Source organism: Squalius cephalus, assembly GCF_949319135.1.
Source record: "Squalius cephalus genome assembly, chromosome: 20".
NCBI classification, from domain to species: Eukaryota; Metazoa; Chordata; class Actinopteri; order Cypriniformes; family Leuciscidae; genus Squalius; species Squalius cephalus.
Genome location: NC_137141.1, coordinates 34926431 through 34947692, shown reverse-complemented (window position 1 = coordinate 34947692; position 21262 = coordinate 34926431). Strand labels below are relative to the sequence as shown.

At 37.3% G+C, this 21262-nt stretch overlaps 1 protein-coding gene across 2 annotated transcripts in view; it reads left to right on the top strand.

Annotated features, from left to right (window-relative positions):
• The window catches only part of eif2ak4 (eukaryotic translation initiation factor 2 alpha kinase 4), a 59837-nt gene that overhangs the window by 15523 nt on the left and 23052 nt on the right, over window positions 1-21262 (top strand). Inside the window, exons 13-22 of one of the 2 annotated variants that reach the window (XM_079852825.1) lie at window positions 260-332; window positions 1518-1604; window positions 1686-1808; window positions 3172-3276; window positions 3479-3542; window positions 10760-10839; window positions 10950-11051; window positions 12016-12066; window positions 14096-14335; window positions 16523-16598. In XM_079852825.1, the coding sequence (XP_079708951.1) occupies window positions 260-332; window positions 1518-1604; window positions 1686-1808; window positions 3172-3276; window positions 3479-3542; window positions 10760-10839; window positions 10950-11051; window positions 12016-12066; window positions 14096-14335; window positions 16523-16598 (1001 nt within the window). The remainder of the gene's footprint in view (window positions 1-259; window positions 333-1517; window positions 1605-1685; window positions 1809-3171; window positions 3277-3478; window positions 3543-10759; window positions 10840-10949; window positions 11052-12015; window positions 12067-14095; window positions 14336-16522; window positions 16599-21262) is intronic. The other variant, XM_079852826.1, reaches the window with a different exon arrangement.

Here is a 21262-nt window from a genome sequence, read left to right as displayed (position 1 = left end):
AACAGGAGAATGTGAGCGCTGTGTGTTCCGTCGTTCTCAGCGCCGTCAAAATAAAAGTCCCAACAACAAGCGCGGCTTGCCTCACTTCAGAGTTCCTACTGGCGGTGCGAACGCAACCAGGAAAACGTTGGTTCCGTCCTCAGGGAACCGTCCTGGTGACGAGATCCTAGAACTCTCCGGTGCGAAAGCCCCTCATGTGTGTGTTTAGCACTGATAGTGAGTGTTTGCGTTTCTGACCTGGTTCTGTTTCGACACACAGTCCTCCTGACAGCGACTCTGAGAGCGACGTCATCTTTGACAACGCTGACGCCAGCAGAGACAGTTTCCTACAGGTCAGTCGCACTCAAACCCTCTGGTGCAAACTAAAGTATTAGTTCATAATCTGACACCGTGACTATTGTAACAGGCAAAAGTATTGTGTAGTCTGAAACCGGCGAAAAAATGTACGTTTTTTTTTTTTTTTTTTTTTTTGGAATGGTACGAAGCTTGGTAAAGGTTGTGGCACTTGCTGTGTGAACGCAAAGAAAATTCATGGACATGATTTGAACAGGTTTAATGGTCCTGGAAACAATAGTAACACTTGAGCTCCTCGCCGTCAGAAATGAGCGCATTGGAAATGAATGTTTGACGAGTTTCCTCTAGTGGAAGCGTGTGGTACTGCAGCCGAACACACTCTCACTGAAAGACCATTTACTGAGATATCAGGCTCAAATTTGGAACACGACTTGTTTAGATTTATTTTTCACACAGTGTTTTTTGAAAATGTATATTTCAAATAAAAATTAAAAATAGTATTTTTGCAATTTTTTTATATCAATAAACGTAAAATTCTGTAACTTTTTTTAAGTTCACTTTTTAAAATGTTTTCACTTCAGCAATAATCTGTCAAGTGTCGTCTTTGAAACGAGATCAAACTTCAGTCTGTCGCTCTAAAGCGTTCAAGATTAATGAGAGTTTAAGTTGGAAATTACATTTTCTGGTCTATGCTCAAAAAGTGAATAAATGGATTATAAATACAGCGTAAATATAATGTATTACCATAAAACCCCCTAAAAATACAATATATGATACAGTAGGCGTTAAAGGGTTAACTGTAAACATTAATCTGTAGTTTCACAAAGTTACAATGCATCTTGTCTTCATTTTCAACTGTAGTTTATTTTAGACAACACTATTTTAAATGAAACAATCTTCTTTTTGTCAAATTCTTGGTGTTTCTTTACAATAAATGCACTTGCTTTTATTTTTTTACTTTTACTAATTTTAAGTGTTCAAATACTTTTTTCAAGACAATTTTTATTTATACACATCAAGATGTCTGTCATGCCGTAATGCTTTTATCTTTATTCCCATCTGAACATCCCGCTGACATTGAATAATAGAGAAGAAACATTGGGGTTCCTGAACGTGATGCTTGTATACAGTTGTTCCACATCATATTGATCACATGATCAGTGTATTATATTGTTTGTTGATACTGATTGTCATAATACTGTTTGTCATGTTTTTCTCCGCAGGATTCCAGCAGTCGGAAAGCAGCGGATCCGTCAGAGAGCTCGGACTCGGAGAAACCCCTCCTGATCGCGCATTACCTGTACATACAGGTGCGTGACCCTTGACCCCTGACCCCGTGACCCCTGACCCCTGTGGCCCCAGTGTTGACCTGTCGTGTTGTGTCTCTTCAGATGGAGTACTGTGAGAGAAGCACACTGCGAGACACGATCGACCAGGGCTTGTATCAGGACATCAGTCGCCTCTGGAGGCTCTTCAGGGAGATCCTGGACGGCCTGTCTTACATCCATGAGCAGGTGAACATCATCAACACACTGCGTCAACATCATCAACACACTGCGTCAGCATCATCAACACACTGCGTCAACATCATCAACACACATCAACACACTGCGTCAACATCATCAACACACATCAACACACTGCGTCAACATCATCAACACACTGCGTCAACATCATCAACACACTGCGTCAACAACATCAACACACTGCGTCAACATCATCAACACACTGCGTCAACATCATCAACACACATCAACACACTGCGTCAACATCATCAACACACTGCGTCAACAACATCAACACACTGCGTCAACGTCACCTTTTATTTATTTAGTAGTAATGAAAAAGCACTTCTAATTAATTGAAATCATGAAATGTATATGATTTAACAATTTTTTTTTTTTTGGCATAGAATTCTTATTGTTGCAAATTGAAATTAAAAAAAATATTAAAATTAATATTATTTTAAATAAAAAAAATTAAGCCCTATTTTTTTTCCTCCAAATTCCGTTTTTACTTTAAAAAATTTCTGGAATCTGTTTTTTTCTCTTCCATTTTTTTTTTTTTTTTTTTGGACTCTGATTTAATGGTTAAATGAACCATTAGTAATAATTAAAAAGATATATTTTTTAAGGCCCTATGAAATGTGTTGAATTTTTTCCTCAAATTCGTTTAATTTTTTTCCTTTTTATTTTCCTTTAAAGGTGAAATTAAATGTAATAAACAAAAAGAATGTCTAATTAATTGAATACAAATTTATTTTTATTTTTTATAAATTGTTCAATTGTATAAGTTTAATGATTTAAGTTTTTTTATTACTAACAATTAATGTAACCATTAAATCAGAGTCCAAAAAAATGAAAATGTAAGAAAAAAAGGAATCCAGAAAAATGAAAAACTGAATTTGGAAAACAAAATAAAATAGATTTCATAGGGCTCGAAAAAAAGTTTGAATTGAATTCATAAAGCTTTAACAACTTAATAATTTTTATAGTGAAAATATATATATATATTTTTTTCTTTTCTTTTTTTTACAATAATAGGGCCCTATGAAATATTTTTCTTTTTCACAAATTCTGTATTGTGTGTTTTTGTTTTTCTTTCTTTATGATTTAATCCAGATTTTTTTTATCAAAAACAGTGGTAAATAAATGACGGCATAAAACATTAACAATTTATTTAATCTTTTGAAATGTAATCAAAAGTCTTTTTTACAGTTTATATTTATATCATGATTTCATTAAGCGTACAGCCCTACTTTTGATTTATAAATACAAAACTTGCCAAATTCCTTTGCGTTTATACAGTAAATTCCATTTTTCCGACTGGATTCTGTTGAAATCATATAAAGACACTCATATAATGTGTGTTTGACAGGGAATGATCCACAGGGACCTGAAGCCTGTCAACATCTTCCTGGACTCTCAGGATCACGTGAAGATCGGAGACTTCGGCCTGGCCACGGATCACCCTGCTAATGTGGTATTGCATGTGTTTTCTGCGGCGTTTAGTGCATGTGTGTCGCTGCAGTTTTGATCCAAATGCATGTTCAGACAACGATGCCTTACTGTCCATCTCCAATATCAGTTTCATTCATTCATGCATTATTCATGAGTCTGTATTGTTTTCTGATTGGCAAACGTAACTTGAATGAGTCGAGTGTGACATGCTTCATGTGTTTCAGGCGGCAGGTAAACTGGAGGTGGAGGAACACAGCTCAGGGTTTGTCCCGAAACAAGACCCAACAGGTAAAAACACCTGATCGAGTACTGTGACCACTGGATCACGTGTTTCCTTCCCTTCTGTTCACACCTGTCTTCTCCAAAACACAAATGATGCTGGCATTTTAGTTATTGTTCATCAAACTCATAATAAGAGCTTTAGGATGCAAAAGTCATGGACATTTCAAAATAAGAGTCCCAGTGTATTTCAGGCTTGTTAAAAAATGCTTTGGTTATTATTGGTATTTTGGTTGCACATTAAACTATATCTGCCATTTAATTCAGCAAAAAAAAAAAAAAAAAAAAAAAAAAAAAATATATATATATATATATGCGTGTATATATATATATATATATATATATATATATATATATATATATATATATAATATAATATATATATATATATATATATATATATATTAGATTTTATTTTATATATATATATATATATATATATATATATATATATATATACATACAGTATATAAAATCTTTATTAAATCATAAATCCAGAAAAATTAAAACACAGCACAGAATTTCTTTTCTTTTAGCACTTTTCTGATTTTTATTTTTATTTTTTATAGGGCCTAATTTTTTTTTTTTTTTTTTTTTTTTTCAAATATGTTTATTGAGCACCAAAATACAAAATGCACACAATTAGAAACAGTACATTATAAATATGCAACAGTGCTCACATTTTTTCCAGTTTCTCCCCCCCACACTTCCAACATTACACTATCCCTGTCCCCTACATGGGTCATAGACCCTGAAGCCACCCGCTCCTAGACAACAAACAAGAAAAAAAAAAAAAAAAAAAAAAAAAAAAAAAAAAAAGGTAAATAAATAAATAAAAATGAATAAAAAAAATATATATAAAAAAATAAAATAAAAATAAGTAGTAGCATTGTGGTTAGTTACGCTGTGTGTCCAGAGGACATAAACATTTCACTCATCAGGAATAATATTTAGAGAATCTATGATGGAAAGCAAGGGGTTCCAAGTTTTGTCAAATCTCCTCAAGGAGCCTCTAAGGGAGAACCTTAACCTCTCAAGTTTTAGGTTATGTAGAACTTCCTTAATCCATCTGTCATATGATGGAGGTAAGGCTTGCTTCCAGTTAAGTAAGATCAATCGCCTAGCAAGCAGAGTACAGAAGGCCAAAGAATGTTGTGCTTCAGCTGTTAGAGTGCTGCCATGTGAAATACCAAAAAGGGCAGACAAAGGATTTGGGTTTGATATACAATGGTAGGCTTTGTGAAGAGTGTTGAAAATTTTAAACCAAAACTCTGTTAGCTTTGAACATGACCAAAACATGTGAATGAAATCTGCAGGAGATTGGTTGCACCGATTACAGACATCCATAACATTGGGGTAGAACTTAGACAATCTGTGGTTGGTGTAGTAAGTCCTATGTATTAGTTTACATTGAATCAGTCCGTGCCGTGCACAGATGGAAGAATTATGGATTAGCTCTAGAATCTGGTCCCATTGATCTTCCTCAATATGCCCCAAGTCCTGTTCCCATAGATCTCTGGTTTTTTGGGGGAAATTAGAGAGAGTGGAATCAAGGGCTTTAAAGATATGAGAAATAGCTCCTCTCTGATTGGGATTTACTTGGAGAAGAGTGTCTACCAAAGTCTCTGGTGGTAGATTTGGGAAGTCAGGGTAATTTCTTTGTACAAAATGCCTAATTTGAAAGAAGCGAAAAAGGTGAGAAGCAGGTAGTTGAAATTTGGTTGATAGGTCGGCGAAAGACATGAAGGTACCATTGTCATAGAGGACTTTGATAGCGGTGATACCTCTGTCGCTCCAGAGTTGAAAGGCAGGGTCCATAATAGAAGGTTTGAAACTGTGATTGTGGGTTACAGGGGCAAGGATAGAGGGATGCTTCAGGCCAAAATGCTTTCTAAATTGCATCCATATTTTAAGCGATTGAGTGACTACAGGGTTAACACTAATGTCAGTAGTTGACATTGGGAGTTGGGAGCACAACCATGATTGTAATGGGGTTTTAGAGGAGGAAAGTTCTACTTGGACCCAGGCTGGCTGAATGGCTGCGGTTTCGACTGTCCAGTATAGGAGTTTTTGAATGTTAGCAGCCCAGTAATAATGTAGAAAATTGGGGAGGGCCAGACCCCCGGACCTTTTAGGGAGCTGCAATATGTTTTTCCGCATGCGCACTGGTTTGTTACCCCAAAGAAAATGAGAGACTGATTTATCTACTTTGGCAAAAAATTTCTTTGAGATGAGTACGGGGATATGTTGGAATAGATAAAGAAACTTTGGGAGGATGGTCATTTTGATTAGGTTGACCCTGCCAGCTAAGGAGAGGGGCAGAGTAGACCATCTGTTGAAGTCTTCCTCGACTTTTTTAAGCAAAGGGTTGAAATTACTATTAAAAGTGCTTGCCAAGGACCCGGTGATGAAAATACCCAAATATTTGAAGCCTTGATCCACCCACTTAAAAGGGGCTACATGGTTTGGCAATTTACCTACTAGATTGTTGATTGCGAATGACTCACTCTTCCCAAAATTTAGTTTATATCCTGACAGTTGGCCAAATTGTTTTAAAATTTCTAAAATTACAGGAAGAGAGGAAGACGGGTTGGATACATACAAGAGCAAGTCATCCGCGTACAGTGATAGCTTATGTACCGTCCCTTGACGTGAAATGCCCTCAAATTTTTCTTCAGATCTTAGCCAGATAGCCAAAGGCTCGATGGCTATGGCAAACAGTAAAGGGGACAGGGGGCACCCTTGTCTCGTGCCACGGTGAAGCTGGAAAGATGGTGAGAGCACATTGTTTGTTTGTACAGATGCTACTGGGGATGAATATAACAATTTCACCCATGATATGAAACCTGAACCCAAACCAAATCTATCCATCATTTCAAAAAGAAACCTCCACTCTACCCTATCAAAAGCTTTCTCAGCATCCAGCGACACCAATATCTCAGGAGTGCTGGAGCTGGGCATGTTCAGAATGTTTAGGAGTCTTCTGGTGTTATGAAATGAGTGCCTCCCCAGCATAAAACCTGTTTGGTCTGCTGAAATGATCCCTGGCAACACCTTCTGAAGGCGGAGGGCTAGGATCTTAGCAAGAATTTTGTAATCCACGTTTAGTAATGATATGGGTCTGAAGCTACCGCAAAGTAAGGGATCTTTGTCCTTTTTTAGGAGAAGAGTAATTGTGGCATTGGTCAGGGTTGGAGGAAGTCTGCCAAGTGATAGGGCTTCATTATACATGTCACTTAGAACTTTAGAGAGAAGTGGGGCAAATTTCTTGTAGAATTCTACTGTGAATCCATCTGGACCGGGTGATTTCCCACTCTGCAACGTAGTTATCGCTTCCATGATCTCCGCTGTACAGATTGGCTTAGCTAAATTATCTACTAGTCCCTGATCTACTTTAGGGAACTCGATAGAACTTAGACCACTTGTTGAACTGGTGTTAGGGTGATCAGAGGCATATAGATCAGAGTAAAATTTAGAAAACGTTTCGTTAATAAGTTTTGGGTCCGTGGTAATGGTGCCTGATGAAGATATAATACTAGGAATGAACCTAGATGCTGCTGCAGCTCTAGCTTGCTGGGCAAGGAGTTTACCAGCCTTGTCCCCCGACTCAAAAATTCTTTGTCTCGACTTAAGAAGTTGCATTTCTGCATCGTTAGACGTTAAAAGGTTGAATTCTGTCTGATATTGTAAACGCTTCTTATAAAGTGAGGGGTCTGGGTTATTTGCATAGCTATCGTCAATTTCGAGAATTTTTTGTGCTAGCTCACTTTGTCTAGACATGGCAGTTTTTCTGAGGTGGGCTGTGTAAGAAATTATCTGGCCTCTTAAATATGCCTTGAGGGACTCCCACAGGGTGCCCCTCGCAACGTCTGGATTGTCATTTATTTCAAGAAATAGTTCAATGCTTGATCTTAAAGAATCCACCAGAGGGTCATCGGCAAGCAAATTTGAGTTAAATCTCCATGGTTTAAAAAAACGGTTGTGATTAGGGAAGTTTATGTCTAGTGACGTTGGAGCATGGTCTGAGATCACAATGCTATGGTAATCGCATGATAGAACATTCGACAACAGTCTGTTATCTATAAGAAAAAAATCTATTCGAGAGTAGGTGCGGTGGACATGTGAGAAGAAGGAAAAGGATTTTTTTCCAGGGTATTTACACCTCCATGGATCAGACATGCCTAGCTCTTCTGCAAAGGACGCTAGTAGCTTGGCAGACTTAGTAAGGGAATGCGGTCTAAGAGACGATCTGTCCAAATTGGCATCCTGCACAAAGTTAAAGTCTCCCCCAATGATAATATGATGTGTTTCAATATTAGGAATAGAAGTAAATATTTTTGAAACAAATTGTTCATCATCCCAATTTGGTGCGTAGAGGCTGGCCAAGACAACTTTAGTGTTACAGAGTGTCCCTGATACAATAACGAACCGGCCTTTTAAGTCTGTAATAACATCATCTGCTTCAAATGGAATATTATTTTGGATCAAAATGGCAGCACCCCTGGCTCTTGCACTGAATTTGGAGTGATATACCTGACTAAACCTACTCCTTTTTAAGCGCATAATCTGACCTGTAGGTAAGTGGGTCTCCTGCATAAATACTATATCTCCTTTCAAATCTTGGAGGTGGGAGATAATCTTATTTATTTTAGTAGGTTGGTTTGCCCCTTTGACATTCCATGATATGAAGCGAATGTTATTCATTGTTTGTCTACTTCCCATTGAGGCAAAAGTAGGTTAAAATTATAGTGTAATATACGAGTGATATGTTTGACAAAAAAAAAAAAAAAAAAAAAAAAAAAAAAAAAAAAAAGGAAAATGCCAAGCCCCCCCCCCCCCCCCCCCTCCCTCCCTCCACACACCCACCCAAGCGCCCCTCCCCCCAAGCATGTAATCTACTTATCAAAATTCTTCCGGAGCTACTTCCCCTTTAAACCTCACACTCCACCACACAATCATATGAACAAATTATTTAACTAATATTTCTTTCAAAACACCTCTGAATAAACGCTCAGATTTTTTCTTCTCCCTCCCCCCCCTCCCCCCTATACATTTCGTGCCAGCATGGACAGCTGAGTTATTAATACAGTCCAAAACAAAAGACGACACTTTACTGCAACTCACACTGGCCTGCACTCACAAGATAGTCCACATTACTCATTGTCCATGTGTTGACGGTTACATAGCCCATGGTCGTACTTATTTCAAACAGGGGTTACATTAAAATGTAGGTTAGAATGAAACTAAATATATGCATGTAAGTATATATCAACAAAAACATCAACACAAAAAAAATAAAACGGCCTACCTGTAAACCCATCAGACCATCTGAGAACATAGTTTAACTAGGCTACCAGTCATATCCGTCCATGTGAGTACAAAGAAAAAAAGTAGAGAGAGAGAGAGAGAAAAAAACTCAGAGACAAGAGTACCATGAGTAGCAAATCGCCTCCTGTAGGGATCAGTCACCACTTCCCATCAAAGATCCAGATTTCTGGTATGAAGCCAAAAACTGTTGAGCTTCCTTCACTGAAAAGAGGCGCCGTCTCTCCCCGTCATCAGCCTTAATAAACAGTCGCGCTGGGTATAGCAGTGACGGCTTGAGTTTGAGAGTAAACAGCTGACGCATGACTTCTTTGTACTCAGCTCGTTGGTCCATCACCTCAGGACAGTAATCATCGTATAAGTACACTGACTTGCCATCGTATTTTAGGTCGTCTCGCTTCTTGCGGGCAGCACGAATTACCATGTCCTTGGTCTGAAATTTGTGGAAGCAAATGATCACGGCTCTAGGTTTACCCCCCTCTGCCGGTTTGGGTCTCAGCGCGCGATGAGCCCTATCAAGCTCCGGTGGAGAAGTCAGCACATCTTGGCCCAGTAGGTCCATCAGGAGATTAGAGAAGAATATTGTTGGTCGTGTTCCTTCCACAGATTCGGGTATCCCGATGAGACGCACGTTGCACCGTCTGCTCCTCCCCTCCAGATCAGTAATTTTGGCTTTTAGTTTAGCGTTGTCATCAGCCAAGTTGGAAAGCTGAGATTCCAGTGACTGCATTTGATTCAGCCCAGATTCCAGGTCGGAAATACGTTGTTCATGATTAGCGATCGTGGTTTGAACACCGTCTAATTTCGCGTCGATGACCGCGAGTTTGTTTTCAAATCTGACGGACAGTGAGTCAGGCTTCGTTAACAAGTCTGCGCGCAGTTCCGCTAGCATATTAGCCAAAGTAGCATTGTCGATAGCAGAGTCCGGTGATGCAAGTTCTTTCTTCGATTGTTTGGCGGCTTTAGACATAGTGGCCGGCTGGGACTGTCCAAACACTATTTAAAAGGCAGTTATAGCGAGGTTAAGATTAAACTGACTGAATAATACCAAAAATAGAGATTGTGTGGTCGGAGCTTGGAAAAACACCGCTACTCCATCCCACTCGCTAACCGGAACCTCATAGGGCCTAATTTTAAAACAAATTATTAAATTAAGTTGCTAAAGTTTTGTGAATTCAAATGCTTAGACGTGCATTTTTGATTATTAAAATTTAATTAAACCATTCAAATGGAATCCAAAAAAATTAAAATGCAAAACACGGAATTTAAGGAAAATAAATTGGAATTTAAACTCTTAATAAATTGCTGATAACTGTTCAAGTTTCATGATTTCAATTAATGAGACATATATTTTTTATTACTAACATTTATTTTAACAATTAAATCAGAGTCCAGAAAAATTAAAACAGAAAATAAAAAATTATTTGAAAATAATAATAATAATAACAACAGATTTTATTGGGCCCTAAAAGTGTTTTTTGTTTTTTTTAAACTTTAAATACATTGTTGTTAAATTGTTTAAGTTTCATGATTTCAGTTTATTAGAGGTGCTTTTTGATTAACATTTAATTTAACCATTAAATAGGAGTCCATAAATATATGCATGCATATATAGTTTAAAGCAGAACTATTTAAAAACCAAGTGTAGTTTTTGTATTCTAATAAATTAAATAATTTAGCTTGTAAGTGTCTCCTTGAATCCCTTTACTAAGGAAAAACACATTATTTGATACATTTTTCTTTCACTGCTAAAGTTTTTTAATGCACTCCTAAGTTTGTCAAGTGTCAAGCTCTTTAATATTCAGTGTATATGGTGAAATATTCTCTATTTAACTCCAATATTGCTGTAAATGTAACTCTAATGTTAACTCTAAAATAACTGTAGTATTGCTGTGTCCCAGATAACATGACTGGAATGGTCGGCACGGCTCTTTATGTCGGTCCGGAGGTTCAGGGAAACACTAAAGCCACGTACAACCAGGTATTGAAGAACCTGCATGTTTTACTCCATTAATATTTGATATTCAGACGTGTTTCATTGCTGACAGTGTGTGTGTGTGTGTGTGTGTGTGTGTGTGTGTGTGTGTGTAGAAAGTGGATCTGTTCAGTCTGGGCATCATCTTGTTCGAGATGTCCTACAGACCCATGACCACCGCGTCAGAACGCATATTTGTGCTCAGCCAACTCAGGAAAGTGAGTCTCCGCAAACTCTCACGGGTTTATTACACTGATAGTGTTTCAGTTTGGGAAATATAGATATAGATATAGGTCTAAATTTTTTTCAGTGACTTTTTATTGAATTTTTGTTTTGTTTTATTCTCTAATGACGCTGGACAAATTTGGAATAATTATGATTTTTTAAATGTTTTTAAAAGAAGTCTCTTCTGCTCACCAAAGCTGCATTAATTTGATATTATTCTAATGTAAATCATCTGTTTTCTGTGTGAATATATAGTAAAGTGTAATTTATTCCTGTGATCAAAGCTGAATTTTCAGCATCATTACTCCAGTCTTCAGTGTCACATGATCCTGATTATTTTATCACATGACTGATTATTTTTAATGTTGAAAACAGTTGTGCTGCTTCATATTTTTGTGGAAAGATTAAAAAAATAAAATAAAGTAGTACTTTTAATTCATCCATGTATCAAAAATGACAGTAAAGACATTTATAATGTTACAAAAGATTCTATTTCAAATAAATGCTGTTCTTTTAGAATTTTATATTCATCAAAGAATCCTGAAGGATAAAATGTGTCACAATGTGTCCGAAAAAATCTGAAGCAGCACAACTGTTTTCAACACTGATAATAATCATAAATGTTTCTTGAGCATCAAATCATCATATTAGAGTGATTTCTGCAGGATCATGTGACACTGAAGACTGGAGTAATGATGCTGAACATTCAGCTTTGATCACAGGAATAAATTACACTTTACTGTATATTCACATAGAAAACAGATGATTTACATTATTATAATATTTCACTATTTTTACTGTTTTTTGATTAAATAAACGCAGCCTTTTTCAAAAACATAAAAAAATCTTAATAATTGCAGACTTTTGTACACATTTGCGATGTAATGACACTGTAATTTCCCGTAGAATTGCTTCAGATGTCTCATAATCACTTGGTCTTTCCCGTTTGTCCTGCAGGAGTCGATTAATTTCCCTGAGGACTTTTCCGAGTATGAAAGCGGGAAGCAGGTGCGCATCATTTGACACATCCTCATTTGAGCTGTTCTCCACATCACTCCTAGGGTTGGGTATCGTTCACATTTGAACCGGTACCAGTTCCAGTACCTTTTCCCGGTACTTTAGGCATGTTTACCTCAATAACTGTAAAGAAACTGTAAGTCATTTATAGAAGTGTTATTGACATTATGCCAGAGCTGCCTTGGTCACTGTCTGCCATCTGTGAGGTTTGTATACTGTAATATTTGCCCCTAAATAATAGGCTACTAGATACTTAATTAATTGAATTCATAAAAACAACCATTTTAATATATTTTTTTTAGAATGTAATTTCTATGAAATGTTTTGTTTTCCACAAATTCTGTGTTGAAGACCTAAAACATTAATTCAAATCTTTTAATCATATGAAATTAAGCAAACTTTTTCTCCAACAACATGCTGCACAACTGAGCTTTATAGTGTTAAAATTAAAACATGGAAGAACAATTTGGATTATTCTTTAAAAAAAAATGTTTGACAATAATTTAATATTATTATTGTTAGTATTATTATTAAGACAAATCTAAATTTTGTACAACAGTGATATACTTGTCAAGTTAAATTTAACTTTTATTACAACCGAACGGGTTTCTGTGAAGACCTTTGAGTTTCTGTGTGTTTATGAATATGACGATAGTTTTTCTCAAATTAAACTGTAAAATACTCGTAAAGTGACTCTCACAGCGGCTCTGGAGATGAAGTTCATGCATTCATGTCCTCATATAGCCGGTGTGTGTGTGTGTTAAATAAATAAAACCGTGCGTCTGCGCCACTCATTCACACAGAGACACACAGAACATGCATGATTCGTATTTAAATAGTCTTAAAGGGATAGTTCACCCAAAAATGAAAAAAATGAAAATGCCTCGACGCGCGATAAAAGCCTCTTCTCCATGTTGATCAGAGTGTGTGTCCTAACCAGCCGCGACCGCGACGCGACGAGTCTATTTTAGAAACGGTTTCTATTTTTCTGCGACGTCGCGCTGGAACAACAAACACAAAGTGTGGCGATGATGATCTCAGGCGCTGTTTATGTGCTTTATTTAATGTTAAAAGCGTGTCATGTGACTGAATATCGTTTAGTGCTTCAGCTTTGTGGCTGTAAAAGCAACTATGGATAATTCACCTCAGATCTCGAAATTAAACAAATGGAAACAAGAACGTTCAAACTGTGAACAAACAAGTGTATTCTTAGACAAAGATTGTTTTAGTAACTCAGTAGCCTATGTGTTTTTAATAATGTTTAAATGGTGTAATATTTGTGAATTTGATTATGTAGATACTTGTCCATTTTCTTGCGAGTGCCGTCAAGATTGGCTGACTCCGCCCACACGCTGTTCTGATTGGCTGACTCAACCCACACACTGTTCTGATTGGCTGACTCTGCCCACACGCTGTTCTGATTGGCTGACTCCGCCCACACGCTGTTCTGATTGGCTGACTCCACCCACACGCTGTTCTGATTGGCTGACTCCGCCCACACGCTGTTCTGATTGGCTGACTCCGCCCACACGCTGTTCTGACTGGCTGACTCCGCCCACACGCTGTTCTGACTGGCTGACTCCGCCCACACGCTGTTCTGATTGGCTGACTCCGCCCACACGCTGTTCTGATTAGCTGACTCCACCCACACGCTGTTCTGATTGGCTGACTCCGCCCACACGCTGTTCTGATTCGCTGAGGGTTTTGATTGATTTTGACGCATCTCGCAGTCGCGTTGCTTCCAGTGTGGACAGACAAATTATTTGTCGCTGGAATCTTATCGCGTCTGGTTAGGACACGGTGTAAGTGTGATTGGCATAACGTGAAGTCGTATTTATTTTTTAACGTGCGAAAATTTCGGATGCAAATTTCGGACTCATACTCTCTGCCCAGATGCGTTCTTCAGGTACCGAAATTTGCCACCGATTAAATCGGTGCTCATAGTACCGATGTTATTCGGTCGTGCCATTATAAGTACCGAGTCCGGTACCCAACCCTAATCAGTCCTCATGTGACCCAGTGCACGAAGGTGATCGCCTGGCTGCTGATCCACGACCCCGCGCTTCGGCCGACGGCGCTGGAGCTCCTGAAGAGCGATCTGCTCCCGCCGCCTCAGATGGAGGAGTCCGAGCTGCACGAGGTGCTTCAGCACACCATGGCCAACGTCAGCGGGAAAGCCTACCGGACCATGGTCAACCAGCTCTTCTCCCAGAACATCTCGCCCGTCATGGACTTCACCTACGACATCGACATTCACAAGGTAGAAGAGCTCAAAACACTGACCAGAAACTTACAAATCTACTGTCAAACCCACATTTATTCAACATTTCTCACATTATCACAGTTTATTCGCTATAGTTTAGAAAATGGTAATAAAATATGAGCAGAACTCATTGATATTTGACTGGTTTTGTCCGTCCTTCTGTTAGACTGTCTCACACATGAATTATGTTGAATATCTGTCAGCTGTTAAATTTAACTACACAATTAGATAATACCAGTTTAGCTCAACCAATCACCAAGCAATGCTTCATTGTGTTCAGTCTGTGTGTAAAAAGAGCATTAGCAATTAAAGACAACACACTTCAGCAGAACATGATCAGCTCAAAGTGTCCCGATCAGTGTCACTGGTAGTCACTGTATGAAGAGTTATTGGGTATAATATCTCAGTTTACTTTATTTTGCTCTCCTCACTTACATTGACATTTTTTTACTGAAATTTTGGACGAACGTGATGCAGGGCAAGATAAATGCAGTTACACTGACCGTACAATCCAAGATATCAGAGCAAAAACGCCCCTGTACGAGTTTTATACGAGCAATATCACACGAGTGCTGTTTCTGATGAATAACTTCATAAAAAGAGCCATTTACTTCATTTTGAATGAATCTGCGTTTTGAGCGAATCAATCGGGTGAACCAATGATTCAGTGACTCAATCATAAAGAGAGTAATTTACTTCACTCCAGAATTAATCAGCCGTTTGAACGAATCGAATGAATTAATGATTCAATGACTCACTCATTTAGACATTTGCCGCCTCCTACTGGCAGTTTTAGTTTCTTATTTAGAGTATCATTTAATAAAAAATTCTCTTAATAAAAAAGTCTTAATTTGCAGTTAATTAGATTAATTAATCGCCACATTGTGTAATAAATTAGATAAAAGATTTGAATTGCTTGAAAGCCAAGCTATATATATATATAATCACATAAAAAAAAAAAAAAAAAAATATATATATAATAATAATTTATCATTTCGACTTAAAAAAAAATGGTTTAAAGGCTGAAATGTGAGGTTTATCATTTTATAAAACTCTTTGTTGTTGTAAAGACCTGTGTTATTTGAACTGTAAAGTTGTTTTGTGGTTTTTGCCATATTTTGTGGTTTGGATGTTACGGTAGACTTGTCCCTGCCTGTCCATATGGAATTAATCATATTTGTTCAATCATATTCATCATTTGTTCTTTAAAAGATCTTTAAGAGGAGCCTGAGGTTAGTCCTGCAGAAAGCCTGTGCTGACGGACTCCAGCAGAGCGTCTGCATGATGTCAGTGGAGAAGAACAGCCATTTTAGAGCAGATTATGATGATAATGAAGACAAACATTTATTTCTTTAGAATAAAGTCACTGCCGGATCACTCACAATAAGAGCAGGATCATGAACTAATGAAGTCAACATGAAGCCCAAAATCAGGAGTACACACACGGCAGTGGGCGGCAGTGGCTCAGTGGTTCATGTAGATTGTCTACAAACCAGAAGGTTGGTGGTTCAATCCCCGGTTCCACCTGACCAAGTGTCGAAGTGTCCTTGAGCAAGACACCTAACCCCAGCTGCTCCCGACGAGCTGGATCGCCTTGCATGGCTGACACCGCCGTCGGTGTACGAATGAGTGAGTGAATGGGTGAATGTGAGGCAATATTGTAAAGCGCTTTGGTGGCCATTGGGTCTGTGAAAGCGCTATATAAATGCAGTCCATTTACCATTTACACACACACACACACACACGTACATCCTCTCAGAGTGTCAGACATGCTTCATAGCGCTGCATTCAGTGCATTAGCCAACTCTAATCTTAATGTTAATTTCAGAGATACGAATCATCTCTACCAGCCATAAACTCTGAAATAATCTATTAAAGTGTGTATGTCTATATATGTATGTTTTATTGTTTTTAGTCATAACTGTGAAGCACTTTGGGCAACAACATTGCTATTAAATGTGCTTTATAAATAAATAAAAGTTGAAGTTGAAGTAAAGCCAGTCAGGTTGTAGATGCACGAGTCTGTCCACAGCAGCAGGGGGCGCTGTGCCTTTATTTATCAGTCCATGTCTGTATGATCATGCGCGTGTGTGTGTTTGTGTGTGTGTGTGTGTTTTCTAAACCTGCTTGTGTTTGTTTGTGTGTGTGTGTGTGTTTCCTAAACCTGGCTGTGTTTGTCTGCAGGGCAACTTTCACTTCAGCACTGCTAAACTCCAGCAGAACGTGTACGAGACGGTCACCCGGATCTTCAGACGACACGGTCAGTCACACACACACACACACAAACGCACACACACACACACATTTATCTTTATGAGGACATTCATTGACACAATGCAATCTCTAGCTGCTTACCCTAACCTTACCCATCACAACTAAGTGCCTAACCCGACCCCTGACCCTAAATCGACCCTTGACCTCATTATAACCTTATCCCTAAAACCAAGTCTTGACCCTCAAACAGGCCTTTAAAGGCTCTCAGAGAGTGAGGACCGGCCAACATGTCCTCACTTTACTCTCTCTGTCCTCACTCCACTGGTCTAACACTCAAACTGGTCCTCACAAAGATAGTTGTACAAGTACACACACACACACACACACACACACACACACACACACACACACACACACACACTCACACTCACACACGCACTGTCTCTCACACACACACACACACACACACACACACACACACACACGTGCCGTCAGATACACCTGGAGCATGAAGAAGGGTTTTACAGTAAAGTGGGATGCTGGAAATGTTATAAATTGGATTATTCTGGCTCTAAACTGTAATTCGAGGACCTCAACTTGGCTTTGTGTGTTTAATCCAACCGCAGCATTATATTTTATATTTTATTTTATATTAATTTTGTATTCAATTAAATTAATACTTTTCACAGCATTAAAAATTATATTATACAGGCCTATTATTATATTATATTATATTATATTATATTATATTATATTATATTATATTATATTATATTATATTATATTTAGTGCTGTCAATCGATTAAAAACTTTAACTAGATTAATCACACATTTTTTCTGTGATTAATCGCAATTAATCGCAAAAAAAAAAAGAAATGTTTTTTGTACGTTTTTAATATATTTTATAATGTAATAATTTCACAGTTAATCAAATTAATGTAGAAACAACATAAAAACAGTATATTTTAAATACTTGTTTAATGGCATCTTTTTATGAATGAAGGCCAGTATTACTGATATTAATACAGCTACTGATTTTTTTTTTCACATTTATTAGGCTTCAAAAATATAACAGTTTTTAATTTAAGTGAACTTAAAACAATGCTAACATAAACCCATAATAAATGTCATATTTACTCGTGCCCTTCCTTAGCAACGTGTTGACTATAGTGGGAAAACAGTGTTTGTTTCCATTACTGATTAACATTCCTCTGCTATTATTTTGGTGAGAGGACACTCACTAATATTAATATAATATGTTTTTACTAGTGCTGTGTTAGGAAATATACAGAAATTTAATAAAGTTATCAAAGTTATATGCAGTCTGCACTGCATAAACTATAAATTAAATAGTTAATCCTTATTAAAGCTACAAAAGTTATTTAGACAAGAGCAGTGAGTCATTTTCTCTGTTCCCTTTGTTCTTTAACTTTACTGACAGGAAGCTTTATTGGCTGCTGTCCCTTTAAGAGCAGACAGACACGCGGATCTCACCGTTTATACTGTCTATGGATCTCACACGCGCCTCATTCTCTCACAACTCTTTGTTCATTTTAGACTTTATATAAATCATTTAAGTCTGCTCTTATGAGGATAATCGACAAAACGGACATTTTGGGATTGTTATTGTTATTGTTAGTTCAAGCGCGAAAGAGAACTGGATTCTGGCGCCCTGTCTATTGTGTGTGTGTGTGTGTGTGTCACATAAGGACATTCACAGACAGCGCATTCTCTTTTCTCTTGCCGCGCTTGAAATGTTTAAAAGCATTTAAATGAATAAGAGCGTGATCATATAATGTAAGCTAGCCAACGGATGGCAGAAAAGACGGATGCTGCGTTAATTGCGTTAAATATTTTAACACGTTAAACCAGACAAAAATTAATCGCATGCGTTAACGTTGACAGCACTAATTATATTATATTATATTATATTATATTATATTATATTATATTAGATTAGATTAGATTAGATTATAATAAATTAATTGTGCAAATATTATTCATTTACACAGCATTCAAATGTAACACACACACACATACACACACACACACACACACACACACACACACACATACATACATACATGCATATATATATCTCGACAGAAAACAGTCAAACAAAACAAAATTATTCATAATTATTTGTAGTACAATTAATGGTCAGCGCAGAATTGATGATGACGAGCCTCCTCTCCCCAGAGCTGATGTTCAGTGACGTTACCATCCGCTCCAGTGATGTGAAATATGCTCATAATCTTTTATTATAACCTCAGAACTCTTTTATTTTCAGGGTCAGTGTGTTTGGTGTCTCGGCTGAAGGTGTTGTGGGTTTATTGTGTGTAAATGCAGCACATATGAGGGTCAGAGGGCATGAAATGCTGCCGTTACGCGTTTATGAGCACAATAACTACCAGAGGAAACATGTCTGGTATTGTTTGTGTTCATGCTGAATTATAACGCTGGTTATTGTGGCGCTGAAGGGAAGTGAAGATATGTTTTCTAATATCCTGTTAAGACAAACAGCATATTTTGTTTAATGCTTGTTTGTTTTTGTGATTGCGTAACAATTTATGGCTGTAAACATCAGAAATCTGGGCTGGAAGAGACTGGCCAAGATACTCTTCATTTAAACTAGTTAAAGTTTTGATCTTATTTAAAGACACAGTACATACTTTAAAGAAATATTATTATGCGACAGGATCTCGTTTAATTTGACAGCGTTAACCCTAAACACACATTATACACTAAATTTAACAAATAAAACTAAAAAACTTAAAGATAAACGGTAGTTTTTTAACTAAATATTTGGCTGAAAATGTTCTGAAAGACATGAAACTCGACTGAGTGAATCAAATTAATAATTGGATAATTCTTTTGCTTTCTAAATGATCCAGTTTGCGAAACAGAATCATGTTTGTTAGTCAATCAACAACTCTGGTAACATTTTGCAAAAGTAGTTTGCAACTACAAAGTATGGAAACTATTCAGTCCCTCCAGTTTTTCGCGATTCCGCGATCACTGAATACAACGCAAAATCAACAAATTGTCGCATTTTTTTGCGATCCTGCATAATTCCTAATTTAACCGCAAAATAATCACAAAAATGAAAAATACCTCACAAAACATTAAATTATAATCACCCAATTGAAATATCTCTAGTTTAATTAAAGTTTCAATGCATTTTTACGTGGATACAGATGTTGCGGGGAAAGCGGAAACTCCTTTTCCTCGATTTACTGAAGCCTGTAATGTAAAACGCATTTAAACCACAATCGCCGTCCCCGTGCAACAGGGCCACACCGGGCGGCACGTCACCATGGTTACAGATGGCAAAGAGATGCATTTTTCCTTCCTTTCCAAGTACAGGGATGCAAACAGCGCGCTTTTCGGCGCCTCCCGCTTTTTTTTTTGGGTGACAAATTCATCTGAAGCCTATTTCATAGCTTAATGTGAGGGACAGAAGTCTATTTACATCATTAAAGTTTACGAAAACTCGTTTTCCCTCCTTTGCGGCTGTCAAACATTCTCCATTCAGTATTCAAACAGCGCGCGCGCCTCGTCCGGTTACAGCAGCATACATGCACGGTAAAACTCTCTCCAATATGATATTCACATTATAATGCTTGATCTGTAGAGAAAAGGCTGTGGATTTGCATAAAATGACTTTATTTTGTTGGAGTTTGTTGCTGTTTTTAAACGACTCGCGCTACCGTGTGCCTGTTAGATCACACACATCACAAGGACTCGGTATCACACGCACAATAACTGGAATTTAAAACTGTGAAGAAACAAATGATCAATAAACTGTTGGACAGATAGACACTAGGATTTGTGCGCTCGACATTTCTTCGCTTTGTGCCGTGAACTTATAAATGCGCACTTGTGCAGCGCTGCACACTGTGACTCCACGTTGCTTTGAGCACATCATTCTGCGCCCCCGATGCGCATACGCGCTTTGTGCGCTCTGTTTTGAAGCGTTTCATATTTTCATGGTTTTGCGCACTGAAAGATTATTAAAAGCCTATATTTTTGTATACCTAGTCTGCACAATACATTTAAAATAAGCATAATTTAATTGTATGTTATTTCTGTGTAGTGTAGTGTAGGCTATATAAATATACACACTTCTGAATTCTTGACATTCATATATAAATATAAAATTGTGAAATGTATGATTGCCTGATTGAATTTCAGTATATTTTCCTGCTTTTTTGTCCTTCGCCAATCACATGCCTGATTACTACACCTGCTGTTAATATTTACATAGGTCAGGTAAAAAAAATTGCCCATAGGTTGTTTCAAAAGTTTTTCATTTGATGAGAATTTGATTAGACCAAAATAAACAAGTTTTATGCATTTTGTTTGTGATTTGTGTCATGTATGACTATTGTGCATCTGACATAATACTATTATTGTAAATGTGATGTCCTAATTATAAAATATAAAAATCGCAAATTTTTTCGCAAATTTCTGGAAATTACCACCACAAAATCAGTCATTTTGATCGCAAAAATCACACAAAAAAATCGCGAAATCCTGGAGGGACTGACTATTAAGTGAATCAAATGAGTCTGTGAATCTTTTTTACTGAATGATTAAATTTGCTGAACTGAATCATGTTGTTAGTTAATTAAAAACACTGTTATTTAATTTTTTTCAAAAGTGTTTTGTTACTAATCTACAAAGTATGGACTTCTGGCAACACTTCAT